General features: G+C 41.4%; 1 protein-coding gene across 1 annotated transcript in view; it reads left to right on the plus strand.

Annotated features, from left to right (window-relative positions):
• Window positions 1-12,924, plus strand: part of LOC109324124 (adhesion G protein-coupled receptor A1-like) — a 552,135-nt gene that overhangs the window by 201,200 nt on the left and 338,011 nt on the right. Inside the window, exon 3 of the mRNA XM_019556021.1 lies at window positions 3,895-3,966. Within this exon, the coding sequence (XP_019411566.1) occupies window positions 3,895-3,966 (72 nt within the window). The remainder of the gene's footprint in view (window positions 1-3,894; window positions 3,967-12,924) is intronic.

The following is a 12,924-nucleotide window of genomic DNA, read 5'->3' on the forward strand; positions in this document are numbered from 1 at the left end:
ACTCAAATATTCACAGATACAGACATTATTGGGACTTCTTTTTATGTAAGAAATCATAATGTCATATTTCCATGTTTAGGAGGTTAAGTGAAATGAACTGATTACCAGGGATACTGGTTTTCTGTGTTTAAAAATCACAAATTCTCTGATTAACCCCCGCCCCCCTGCAAATCCATGTTTTTCTGTGATTAAAATGAAATGCCACTATATATATATATATATCAGTTGGATGCAATGATACATTTACAATTGTAAAGCAATATGGAAGCCTACCAGTGCCTCAATCACTATAATAAAATACATTCGAAATACCTATAAATTTTGGCATTTGATTTTGGGTTTTTTTATAATATAAAATCAGATTCCACCTGCTCCCTTCACTCACCACGAAGTGGATCCCACTGAGGCTCCCCCCCTCCCCCACTTTGTGGCACTGAGCAGCCCTGATATTCTGGTTCCCCTTACTCCTCAATCATAGCCCCCGACCCCCCAGCTGCCAGGGCTATGGGGCCAGGGACCCGAGTCTGCAGCTCCCTGCAGCAGAACCTGAGCCCTGGCTCCCCCCGCTATGGGTGGCACAGCCTGAGTGGAGCCTGTGAGTGTGGGGGAGGGGGCAGGGGGCATGCTGCCCACTGCAGGCTTGGACTCAACTGCTTGCTGCCTTCCCTCTGGGGCCTCTGGGGCCCAGTGGGTGGGATCTAACACAGCAGGACAGAGTGGGGCTGGGTGGAGAAGCTTGGTGCCATCATTGCGAGCCCTGCACCACGAAAGTGAGTCACTGCCTACCTGCCTGGTAGCAATGAGGGGCACAACTCTGTGCTGCCACTCCCACTGCCACTGGGCAGGCCAGGGGTGCCTCACCATGGCAGTGCAGGGCTTGCAGTGGCATCACTGAGTTTCCTCACTCTGCTTTGCCCTGTTGTGCTGGGTCTCACCTGCTGGACCATGGAAGCCCTGGGGAAAAGGCAGCAAGGGGGAGAGCCTGAGCCCCCAATGGGTGGTCCACCCCCACCCCGCACACAAATCTGAGAGGCATGTGTCCTGGTAGTTCGCACAGCAGTGAGTAGACAGCCTTCCCATCTCTTTCCCAGACAAGCCACCCATGGCCCCATTCTGTTCCCTGCTTGGACCCTGAAGCTCCACATGATCCCAGGCCCCAAGACCCACATACTGCCCAGGCTGGGCAGCAGCCCCAGCCTTGCTCAACTCCCTGCCTCTCTCACTATGGGGGCCTCAGTCCCTCTATCCACACTTACCTGGAGGGAGCTGCAGTAGCTGCTCTCCAGGCTGCATGGTGGCCATGTGCATGTATACTTGTGCACATGCACATGGCACCCCTGCCTGACTGCCCTCCTCCTGCTCCCCCCAGCACCTTGCAGGCTGGAACTCTGCCAGGTTACAAGGGAAAACCCACTAGTTCCTAAAGGACCAGTTCCTTTAAAGGAGAAAATCTGGGTTTTACTGTGTATTTTCATGGAGAATCAAAAACTTGGATCTCTGTTGATTGCTGTGTCAGTGAGATCAATAGGAAAATTCCTGCTGATGTCAACAAAATCTGTCTTTCACCAAACATGTTGTCTATTTTCAGTAAAATAGAAAGCCATGGCAGTAATGACTAATAGTTATTTTGACATATTGTCACTTTGGTGTTATCAGTACTGGTACTGGTATGCTGCTATTGCCAGCCTGAGAAAAACATCACTATTATTATTAATTTCCATTCATCTGTTATCATTTTCAGATAGTTAAATGATGAACATCAGTGATTCTCTTCCACCTATTAAGTGTGTAAGTAGTCTTAGGTGCCTGAGACCCCTCACATACATTACATTCAGGATAGGATTAACAGGGTAATCATGCCTTAAATAGTAAACCAGCTACATGTTCAAGTCAATTTAAAGTGTTATAATACAATAAGTCACAAAGTTATTCCACATATAATGAAATTGAATATGGCTGGTTGGCGCTGGTCTATGACACTCGCTGTGTGTCAGGATCCAGTATGGAGCAGCCCCAGGGTCCAGGAAATAGTTGTTCCTTATCCAATTGGGCTGCAGGTAGGAGTAGTCCCTGGATCTTCACCTGACCCCCGGAGACAGATGGAGGTGTGGTGAGCCCAACTTTGTGGAGTGGTATAGAATGGTTTGGATAGGGATGATTGTATCTCAGGCAGGGAATTAGATTGGATGACCTCTTACAGCCCTACATCTCTATAATGATCTGTGATGATGATGGGTGCCTCCCTGATGTCAGGTTCCCTAAACCCCAGACCTTTTCAAGACTGCATGTGCAGCTTGGCTGCACACATGGTTTTCTGACATCCTCAGCCTCTGGGGATCCTGGGGTCAAGGAACCACTCTCCTATTCTAAGGTCTCCATTCATCAGGGAAAACTGTGTGCACTGTGCAGCCAAGCTTCATATGCAGTTCTTAAAGGTTCCACTGCAACAGGACCCTGGGATCAGGGAGGTGTTCCCTGATGCTGTGTATCAGGACTGGTAAAAACTTCACTTTACACATCCCAGAACATGGGGAACCTGGCATCAGGTTGTGGCAAGCCCAATTCTGGGGTCCTGTGCACCAGGACCAGTAAAGCCATGTGTACCACCCAGCTGGGGTTTTGATGCGCAGCTGATTGTCGGCTGGGGCCAGGGTCCGGTGGGGGCAAGTTCCATACCCCAGTTAGTTTCAAGGCCCCAGCTGACAATCAGCTGATTGGAAGCACCTGGCTTTTGACTTGCTGGTGCAGGGGAAATCTGGGATCATAATTCCAGGCTCTCTCTGCACTGGCACATAAGGTGCCATTTGGATTCAATTCCCTATCCCCAAATTGTGCATCCCTCCATGTACATGGGGCATGGCAGGAGGTGGAATTGTTGGGATTGTGGATTAGATCCCATCATGCCTTAAATTTAATATCTGTCAGCAGTTTAAGTGGTATTTTCTTCCACACTAATCAAGTCCAGAAAGTCCACTAATGCCTCTACTTTTGTAACAAACCGTCATCTTATTATGATAAACTGTCACAAAAACACAGTGAGGAGGTGGAGGAAGATTCCAACACCCTTTTCATTAATTGTCTCTTAGGGACCTGTGCAGGATGGGGTAAAATCACATTTCATTTTCTAAGTCCACTTGTTTAATAGGTGGAACAGAATCTGGCCTCAGAAGTCTACAAGATGTTACAGTGGATATCCCTGATGCCTGCCCATCTAATTACACCCCAAGCAATTTCTTTAGAATTCAAGTCAGTTGGGATTAAATTAAGAGCACTGGCACTGCTTCAAGCTGTGTGCCAGAAGCAGATGAAATGGCTGATGCCAGGAAAATATTAATCTGTACAACAACTAATCCCCTGGATAACTACCAAGGGCAAAATGAAACACCTATCTGTCAGATACAAGAAACTGTATGTTTGCCAATGCAGTATGCTGACTTGTCTATACAGTGTACCACATATCAGTTGCTCTACTTACATTACGCAGAAAGGAAGAAAATGTTGCATATAAAATATACATTATATTATAATAGAGAAGAAAGCCAGTGGGTTATTGTGATGTTGACTTTATTCATTTGCTGAAATTGTTAACTGATAATTTTTTTTTCCTGAGACTGGTAAGGCTGGCAAACTTGTTTGGGAAATTTAAAAAGAACACTAACACAAACAGAAAGGTTTCTTAGCACTGTATCTTATATAACTGAAATTATTTAAAACTGTAAGTATAGCAATACATTTTTGTTTTGAATGTTAAGATTCACTCACTCTTATTTTGAGGTTAAATATGAATTAGCATATAAAAAAATTGCTGATATGTTCATATATGAGAACAGTATTATTGGTCAAGTAATAACTAATTGCTCCACTTACCATATATGTTTATATATATATTTCTAGAGATTTGAAGAATAACTTGATTAGCACAATTGAGCCTGGGGCCTTCTATGGACTTTCAGAACTGAAGCGCCTGTAAGTATTAATTCCATTTGAATTACCCTGAAAATTGTGTGCATATTGATATTCTGTCCTGAGGGAACTCATATATGCCATCAAGTAATAATAACATAAGGACTTGGGGCAAAGACAAAATTCCAAACTGCACTTGGCTCCTTTTTATTTTTATTCATTCAATGTGTGTCTTGCTCCAGTTGTCCTCTCTCCAGTTTGGGACATGGTTTAGAGTATTTCAAATGATCTTTTGCCTTTTAGAAAGGAACAACCTGATAAATGTTCAAATGAACGAGCAGGTAGCGGTTGAGTTTAAAACCATGCTTAGCTAGTGAATTGCTCTTATATTAAATAAAAATTCTTCTGAAATTTAAATCTTATGCACTTTAAATGAACAACAGTAGCTTCTTGTCATACCTGTTATTCTGGATCCACTTTTATTTATTATAGGTACTGTAAGAGAGGTTCATAAACACAGTTTTTAGAAAGAAAGGTTTTACATTCTGGAGAATTTATTTTCACCAGTTCTAGACACTAAGTCTGCTTTTATCTTTCTTATTTTTTATCTAATCTCGTTGGCCACATTATATTTAATATCTTTTGTGAGTGCTGATACTTTAAAAGGTCATGTGATAATTGTATATTTTGGAGCCCAGGTATGAAAACACAACTCCCTTCTAATTTAATGCAAAATAAGGGGGAGGAGGGGGCGGGTCATATTTCAAAATATCAAACTGTATGCTTTGACATCTATATCTATTCTTGCTTTGAAGTTTGACTTTGTAAAAGCATACTCAATGAAGAACCTCTGGCATAAAAAGGCCAAACAATTGCAGTGGCCTTCCATTTCTGCTCATTTGCATGTCTTGTATATGGACAGTATTTCTAACCCTCAACACATGGTGAATGATGTTAAATGATGAATCACATAAATTCATGTAAAAATTATAGATAACAATTTTATGAAACCATGACTGATGGTGGTATACAATCATATGTATTTGTGGTATAAACTCTACATTTTCCATTGTATACCCAAATTGCTATTATTATTTTCATTGTTGTTGTTATACAGTACAGTGTAAATTAATAGTACTGTAATGCTGAAAATAAAGATTACTCTGGTGTGACCATATACTGCATTAACACAACCCTGACCTCTTGTGGGAAGAATGGGTAACCTGTAAAAGAGAGGTAATTAGCCATATTAGTCAGAAGTCAGGAAGAAGTCAGGGAAGATTTGTACCTTATGAACTAACCAAATCAGAGATGCAAAGCATAAACTTTTGTAAGCAGGAGGGTTGCTTCATCAGATGCTGTGAAGGGACTGCAGGAAGTAAAGCTTCTAAATAGAAAGCAAAGAGTTGGTAAGGAAGAGAAAAAAGAAGGGAGCATGTCTGAGAGAGGAAAGATGGATAGGAGAGAGAAAAACCAGTTAACCCCCTAGTTGACATTTGGGTTATATAAAATAAGGTAATGGGATAAGAATCCACAATCTTGGCTTAGACCATACTTAATACAATCCGGTCCATGGATAATTTCTTGTTCCACAATTTCCCATTCAAGGTCATTTAAAAACTTCTGTTGTCTAAGAACAGCCACCCTGAGGTCATCTGTTGAATGTCCAGGGAGGTTAGAGTGTTCTGCCACAGTCTTTTATGCCTTTCAGGAATTGATGTCTGATCTGTGTTCATTCATCCTTACGTGTAGGGATCACTCTGTCCAGTGCAGACAACAGAAGGGCACTATTAGTAGATAATGGTGTGTATGATGTCGGTAGAGGTCCAGGTAAATGAATCTTGGATGTTAAAATCCATGTTATTTGGTGATACAATATGACTTAATGAATGGGCACATCTGGCATCTAAGTCTGGGGTAAGGCCTGATGCCTTGATGAGAATAGGAGTTAGGCACTCTGTTGGGGGAAAGATCCCACTTCCATTTGGCGCGGTGTGGGAGGGGGTGTGCTGCCTGTAAGTTAGGACAGGTTTTTCTTCTGTGGCTACCTCAAGATAGTCATCATTTCTCAGGATCCAATGAAGTGATGTGATGAAATAAGCCTGCTGCTCATAAAAATGCATCTCTGATTAAGTCTGCAGGGTACAAATCTGTCCCGCCTTCTGTCTAACCTGTAAAAGCCTTGATATAATTTGGATGAGTTACAACTATGGAAACTCAAGATGAGGTCACCAGCAGGAAAGAGGTCAAAAATAGGCAAAACCTATTAGGAGATGGGACAGAAAGCAGAAAGATTGTAGCAGAAGCTTTAGGGACTTAAAGCCTGGTATTTACTATATGAGACTTTCAAGAACTATATTTTATCATTTTCTTCTGATACACCAACATAACTGGGTGCAATCTAAAAAAAGTCTTTGATTTTTCCACAATTAAAAAAAAAAAGAAGCTAAGAGCTAGCGTTTGCCAAGGTGTACCTTGAGTCTTGTGACCAGTGCCTGCAGTCTAACAAACTTGAGAAGCACTGCATTAAAAGAACGTTTTAGGTAGTAGATGACTACACAAGATCACTACATTTCTTCACTGAGACCAAGCTCTTGTTGTAGTGTGAACACTAATTACTTGAAATCTTGCTTACATTCATGTCCTATTCTTTCATATATGTCCCTTGAGCAATACATTGATGGCTAAAGATAATGAAACACAGGCAGCTGAAGTAGACATAGTTGTGGTGAGTCAGTTGGCAAACTGCAGGCTGTCAACTCCATATAAAATGAACAATTTTTCTTCTGTATAATTCTTTCTTAGAACTGATTATGTTATGATAATTTGGTATTCACGATGGCAAAATGAGTTATTTCATAGGTTAACAGAAGAGAACATAACAAAAAGTTTGGGAAGCACTAGAAATGTGGGATTCATTTCTTCAACAGAGGAATATTACTGTTCTGTAAGACCAGTTTCATCAATCAACATTTCTGATGTAAATATTTTACAAAGAATAATGAACAACAGATTTGCATGACATGAGGCAAACTAGGCCTAAGCTAAACTATGGATCAGTTGAGAGTGCTGTGCAGCAAGCTGGTGCAAGCTGTTATTTCTGTTTGCTAATGCTTCATTAGGAAACATAGTTTACAATGAAGAGATTTTCATTATTGCCAACCTGCACTATGTATTGTGAAAAATAGCACTCATAGTGATGATAATGGTCGAGTTGGGCATATGTGTCTAGTTACTACGTTAGAAATATCCTGTTGCTGCGTGTCACTTGTGAACCACATGAATAAGGTAGGAAGATGTTTTTTTCCAACTCAAATCTAGTTTTGATACCCCAAATTTGCTATGTGGTGTGGTTCATTTCCTCTACTCGCTCTACATTCAGCCAAGCATTTATTTATTTGAGAAAAAATATTACACAAGAATTTTATGATTTGTCAGTTATACTTTTTCCCTTAAAGCAAAACAGAAGTATGTTACAGACTTCATGTCAGCACCACTAGACCATTCTATAATACAAAAAAGTATTAAAAAAATTCTGATGTTATACTTTCTTGTCCTTTGATTGTTATGGGGCAGTGCTCCTTTCAATAAAAAGAAATACAAAAGTATAATTATGGAGAAGCAGCCAACTTTTTTCTGGAATTATCCACTTAATGTCACTGAAAAGTATTTAAAATTACTTATATTTTAGTATTATATTAAATCTTTACCAGCACAAGAATTTTTCCACTGCCTGGTAGAAGAGCGAACTCTAGATTTAAATCACCTCTGGAGCACAGCAAAGTTTTAAAAACTCCATGTTCTTCCCTTGGTTAGGTCTCCAAGTGGTAAAAGATTTAGCTATAAAATGGTAAATACATTTTGCAGATTATTACTCTTTCATTCTTACCTGGTTCACATGTATGTTGTCAAATGTACAAATAATAGGAGGAAATAAGGATGAAGACAAAAGTGACAAAATACTTATAGTAATAGGACTGTGGGAAAATCATCCCTGACTTAATTATCTCAGCTCAGTGTCTGTCTAACCTGCTCTTCTGTTGCTTTCAAATGGTCTCTTTCCAATCTGTCCACATTGTTCTTGAAGTGTGGGGGCCAAAATTGGACACTGTACTTACCAGTGCTGAACAGAGCAGAACTTGCTTTGGTCTGCAAGGCACAATCCTGTTAATACAACCCAGAACACTGTTAGCTTTTTTACTTTTTTCTGTAATGAGCACACTGCTGGCTCATATTCAGCTTATGGTCTGCTGTAACCTCCAAGTCCTTTTCTGCAGTACTACAGCCTAGTCCATCATTCCTCAGTTTGTATTTGCACATGGAATTATTTCATCCTAAGTACAGAACTTTGTACTTGTCCTTCAATTTCATCTGATGGATTTTTGGACCATTTTATGAATCTATCCAGATTATTTTGGATTCTGACTCTACTTTCCAGATTGTCTGTAGTTCCACCCAACTTGGTATCATCTGTAAATTTGCTAAGCATGAAGCCCTGAAGAACCCCACTCAATATCTTATTCAAACTAGACATTGGGCGATTAATGTCTACTCATTCAGCATGGTGATCCAACCAGTTATGTATCTGCATTGCAGTACTTTCGTCTACTCTTTATTTTCTTAGCTTATTAATGAGGATATCTTGGGAGACAGTATCAAAAGACTTCCAAAATCAAGATATAGTACATCGGCTGCCCTTGTCCATCCACAGAGCCCATCATTGTATCAAAAAGGAAATCAGATTGGTCACTCGTGACTTGCTTTTTGGTTCAAGCATGTTATGCTGGCTGTTCCTGATTATCTTGTTCTCCTCTAAGTGTTTCACAGTGGATGCCTTAAGTGTTGCCCTGTGGGGTCAGGCCAACTCTCAGGATCCCAATATTGCGCTGGTAGACAGGAGGGTGTGACACAATTGCACATATACAAACACATAAATCAGGTGCCTGCACACACACACTACCAACTCAGGCATATACACATCCAAACCAGCCTAGGCACATGCATACCTATCACCACTTCAAGCACATACACCCCAAAAGTTAGACACAGATCACTAATTCATTTATCATGCACATAATGACATATATATACACACACACACTCACCAGTTCACACACATACAACCCACCTACACATACACACAGGTAAGTTCCCAACTTGGATGGTACAGTGTGTATGTGTATGCTTGGGGTACCTGGGGGAAGGTTAAGGTGAGAGAGAGAGTACTGAAGTGCAGGGAGTGAAATTTGCCAGAATTCAGATTAGAACTGGTAGACTACAGAGAAGCTGTTTGAGGAACTGAGGCTTGGGTTTATTTAAGGTAGACTGGGGCTGGAAACTGAGGCAGACAGCTGAGATATTGGGTGGGGGGCAGATAAGTGGTCCTTGACTACCTGGGTGATAGTGATCATCACTTGCTGGAATTCACCATCCAGTGCAGGGTGTCAAGGGCCAGCAGTAAGGTGGTAGCCCTAGACTTCAAGAGGGCTAACTTCAATGAGTTGAGATTGGTGGGAATGGCACTGGGGTTCTCGAGGGCAGAGGAACTCAGTGCCCAAGATGAGTGGTCGTTCCTTAAGGGGCTGATACTCGGGGCCCACAGGGTGACCATCCCAACAACAAGCAAGGGGAGCAGGAGTACCCGTAAGCCCCCTTGGCTCACCAAGGGTGTATGGGAATGCCTGATTGCCAAAAAGGTGGTGTACACCCAGTGGAAGGGGGGTGCTATCTCCAAAGAGGAGTATACCTCCTCTGCTCGGGCCTGTGGGGCGGGCTGTCAGGAAAGCTAAGGTAGACATAGAGCCAGGACTTGTGTCCAAAATCAAAGATAACAAAAAGTCCTTTTTCAAATATATAGGGAGAATGAAGAAAGCACCGGGAAATGGGCCCCTGCAAGATCCTCTGGGCAATCTGGTGGTTGTGCCAGAGGAGAAAGCCAATTCTTTAACCAATTCTTCACCTCTGTTTTCTTGGGCAGGGACCGGGACTTCCCCACTATGATGCAACACAAACTCGAGGGGAATGCCTCCAGAGCTCAGGTTGGGGAGGACCGGGTTAGAGAGCTTCTGGAGGGGCTGGACGCGTTCAAATTCAGCGGGTCCAGCTGATCTCCACCCCAGGGTGTTGAGGGAGCTAGCAGGGGTTATTGCAGGGCCCTTGGCACGGCTTCACGAGTGCTCGTGGTACTCAGGTCAGGTGCCAGATGATTGGAAGATAGCCAACATGGTCCCCATCTTTAAAAAAGGGAAGAGGGAGGATCTGGGCAACTATAGGTCCATCAGTCTTACCTCAATCCTAGGGAAACTCTTTGAGAAGATCATCATGGAGCACATCTGCGATGGGCTGGCCTCAGAGATGATGCTTAAAGGCAACCAGCACAGTTTCATTAGGGGCAGGCCATGTCAGACCAACCTGATTGCTTTTTATGATCAGGTCACAAAAGACTTGGATGCATGTGTAACCATGGATGTAGACAAAAACAAATAGAACTTGCTACCAAAATAAAATGCTGAAGCTTATCCTATGTCTTAGCTCACTTATACTTATCTATAGGGAATAGAGAGAGAAATGAAAAGTCAGAAATGGTTAGGGATGGGGAGGGAATGCATTTTACAAGGAAAAAAAAAGAAAAACTGGGGGTTTTGCTACATAAGGACCTGCTTCATAATCTTTCCAGGTATCAAGGTCAGGTTGAGTGGTCTGAAATTCCTTAGATCCTCCTTTGTACTTTTCTTATAGATGTGAACTATATATGCTCTTCTCCAATCGTCTAGGACTTTACCCAACCTCTACAAGATATCAAAGAGGACAGCCAATGACTCTGAAATTACCTCAGTAATTTGTTTCAGCATCTTAGGCCTCACCCCATTTGATCCTGGTGACTTGAAAGCATCGTGCTTCTCTATGTTTGCTCTCAACTACGCTCATCATCTAGTTGCTTGTTTGATTTGTGAAAAGTGAAGTAAAAAAGGCCTTGAATAATTCAGCCTGCTCTCCATGTTGTCTAAGCCAGAGGTAGCCAAGCTTCAAATTCATAGCTGCTACACGTGGCACAGGCAGCCTCTGCATGTTGCACAGTGGCAGGGAGAAGAAAGCAGAGCAGCAGATCAGGCAGAAGAAAAGAACTGGAGTAGCACTCAGGGAGAGTGTGGGTCTAATTGGTGGCATACCTACCAAAATGTTGGTGTCTATTTGTCTAAGAGACCTATGGGTTTTTTTGGTTTTTCTTATTTTTGACACACTTTTAGAATCCTTTTTGTCTTTTATGTCCTTTGTCAGTTGCACCTCAAATTTCACCTTGGCTTTCATAATTTTCTCCATGTGTGTCCATGCAATACTTTTATAACCTTCCATAGTAATATGACCAACTTTACACTTTTTGTAGGATTTCTTTTTGAGATTTAGCTTATTGAAAAGACTGATGTCTAGACAGGCCAGTCTCTGGTTGCACTTCTCATGGTTTTCATTGCACTAGGATAACTTGCTCCTGTGCCTTTTAATACAGTTTCCTTAAAATGCAGCCAGCTCTCCTGGACTCCTTTTCCCCTCAGACTTGTCTCCCAAGGGATCTTGCCCATCTATTCCCTGTATTTATTGAAGACATCTTTTTTTTTTAAGCCTTCTGTCTTTATTCTGCTACTCTTCTCCCATCCTTCTCTTAGCATCCTTAACTATACTATTTCATGGTCATGGTCACCCAAGTTACCTTCCACGGTCACAGTCTCAATCAATTCCTCCCTGTTTGTGAACATCAAGTTGAGAGAGCTTCCTCCCAAATTGGCCTCTCTCCCACTGTAGCAAAAAGTTGTGTTTTTCTCCTACCATGTCACCAGTAATTGAAGTCTCCTATGAGAACTTAGTCATGTGATTTGGATATTTCTGTCAGTTGATCAAAGAACACCTCATCCATATCTTACACTTGGCTTGGTGGCCTATAGCAGATGCCACCATGGCATTTCTTTTGCTGCCCTCTTCTGTGACCTTTTACCTAAAGACTTCCAGGAGGCCTACCTTCCACTTCATGTTGCACCTCAGAAGACACGTACAACTCCTTTATATATAGGGCAATACCTCCTCATTTCCCCTGCCTGTCCTTCCAGAACAAATTATACCCAGCCATGACTGTACTCCAATCATATGAACTGCCCTACCACATTTCTGTCATCCCAATTAGATCGTAATTCTGTGATTGTACACGGACCTCCAATTCTTCCTGTTTATTCCCCATGCTTCTTACACTAGTATATAAATCTTTCTGGTATATAATTGATTGTCCTATTTTCTCCCTGAGAACATTGCTAAGGCTTCCACTATTGCCTTCCCTTAGTAAGTTTTTATCCAGGTCCCCTGGCTCTTTACTTACTTCTGGGCTTTTTTCTCCAGTTGAAATACAGCTCTAGTTTTCAAACAAAAAGTTGTTCAGTATTGTAGAAGGATCTCTGATTATTGAAAATTATTAGAGCACAGCAGTTATCCAAGAAAACACATTTGAAAAGAAACAAAGTTGGAACACAGTTAAAAACCAGACATCTGACAGAGGGTAGTTGTTCAGAATGCACAAAGAGCAGAATAAATTCCCTTTTTTATATCTGTTGTCTAGTAAATGTCGGAGCCCCATTAACTGTCTCTGGAGAGCGTACCCTCTTGTATATGTGAATTACTGTAATATAACCTTACTTTCAGGGGAAAATTGTATGCCATGCATTTAAGAGTGACCTTTCTTTTTTATTAGTATGCCTCTGATTGCTTCAGAATCTCATTCAGTCATCTTCAGCTAGGCAGAAGACTAGGTATGATAAAAGGTCTTAGAAAGGACAAAATGAATTATATTTTGGGTTCAATCTAAGATGAATATTGTATTCATTATGTAAAATTGTAAAATACATGCCACTTTTGTCATGAAATAAATAATTATTGCAAAAATGTGGTAAAGTTGGTCAGCAATATTCTGAAGACTGTTTCTACTTAATTTAATTTATGAAGGAATTAATATAAAGTTCAGTTTCTTCTCAATGTTGGTAT

The sequence above is a fragment of the Crocodylus porosus genome, unplaced genomic scaffold (assembly GCF_001723895.1).
Source record: "Crocodylus porosus isolate Cpor-Errol unplaced genomic scaffold, CroPor_comp1, whole genome shotgun sequence".
NCBI lineage: Eukaryota > Metazoa > Chordata > Crocodylia > Crocodylidae > Crocodylus > Crocodylus porosus.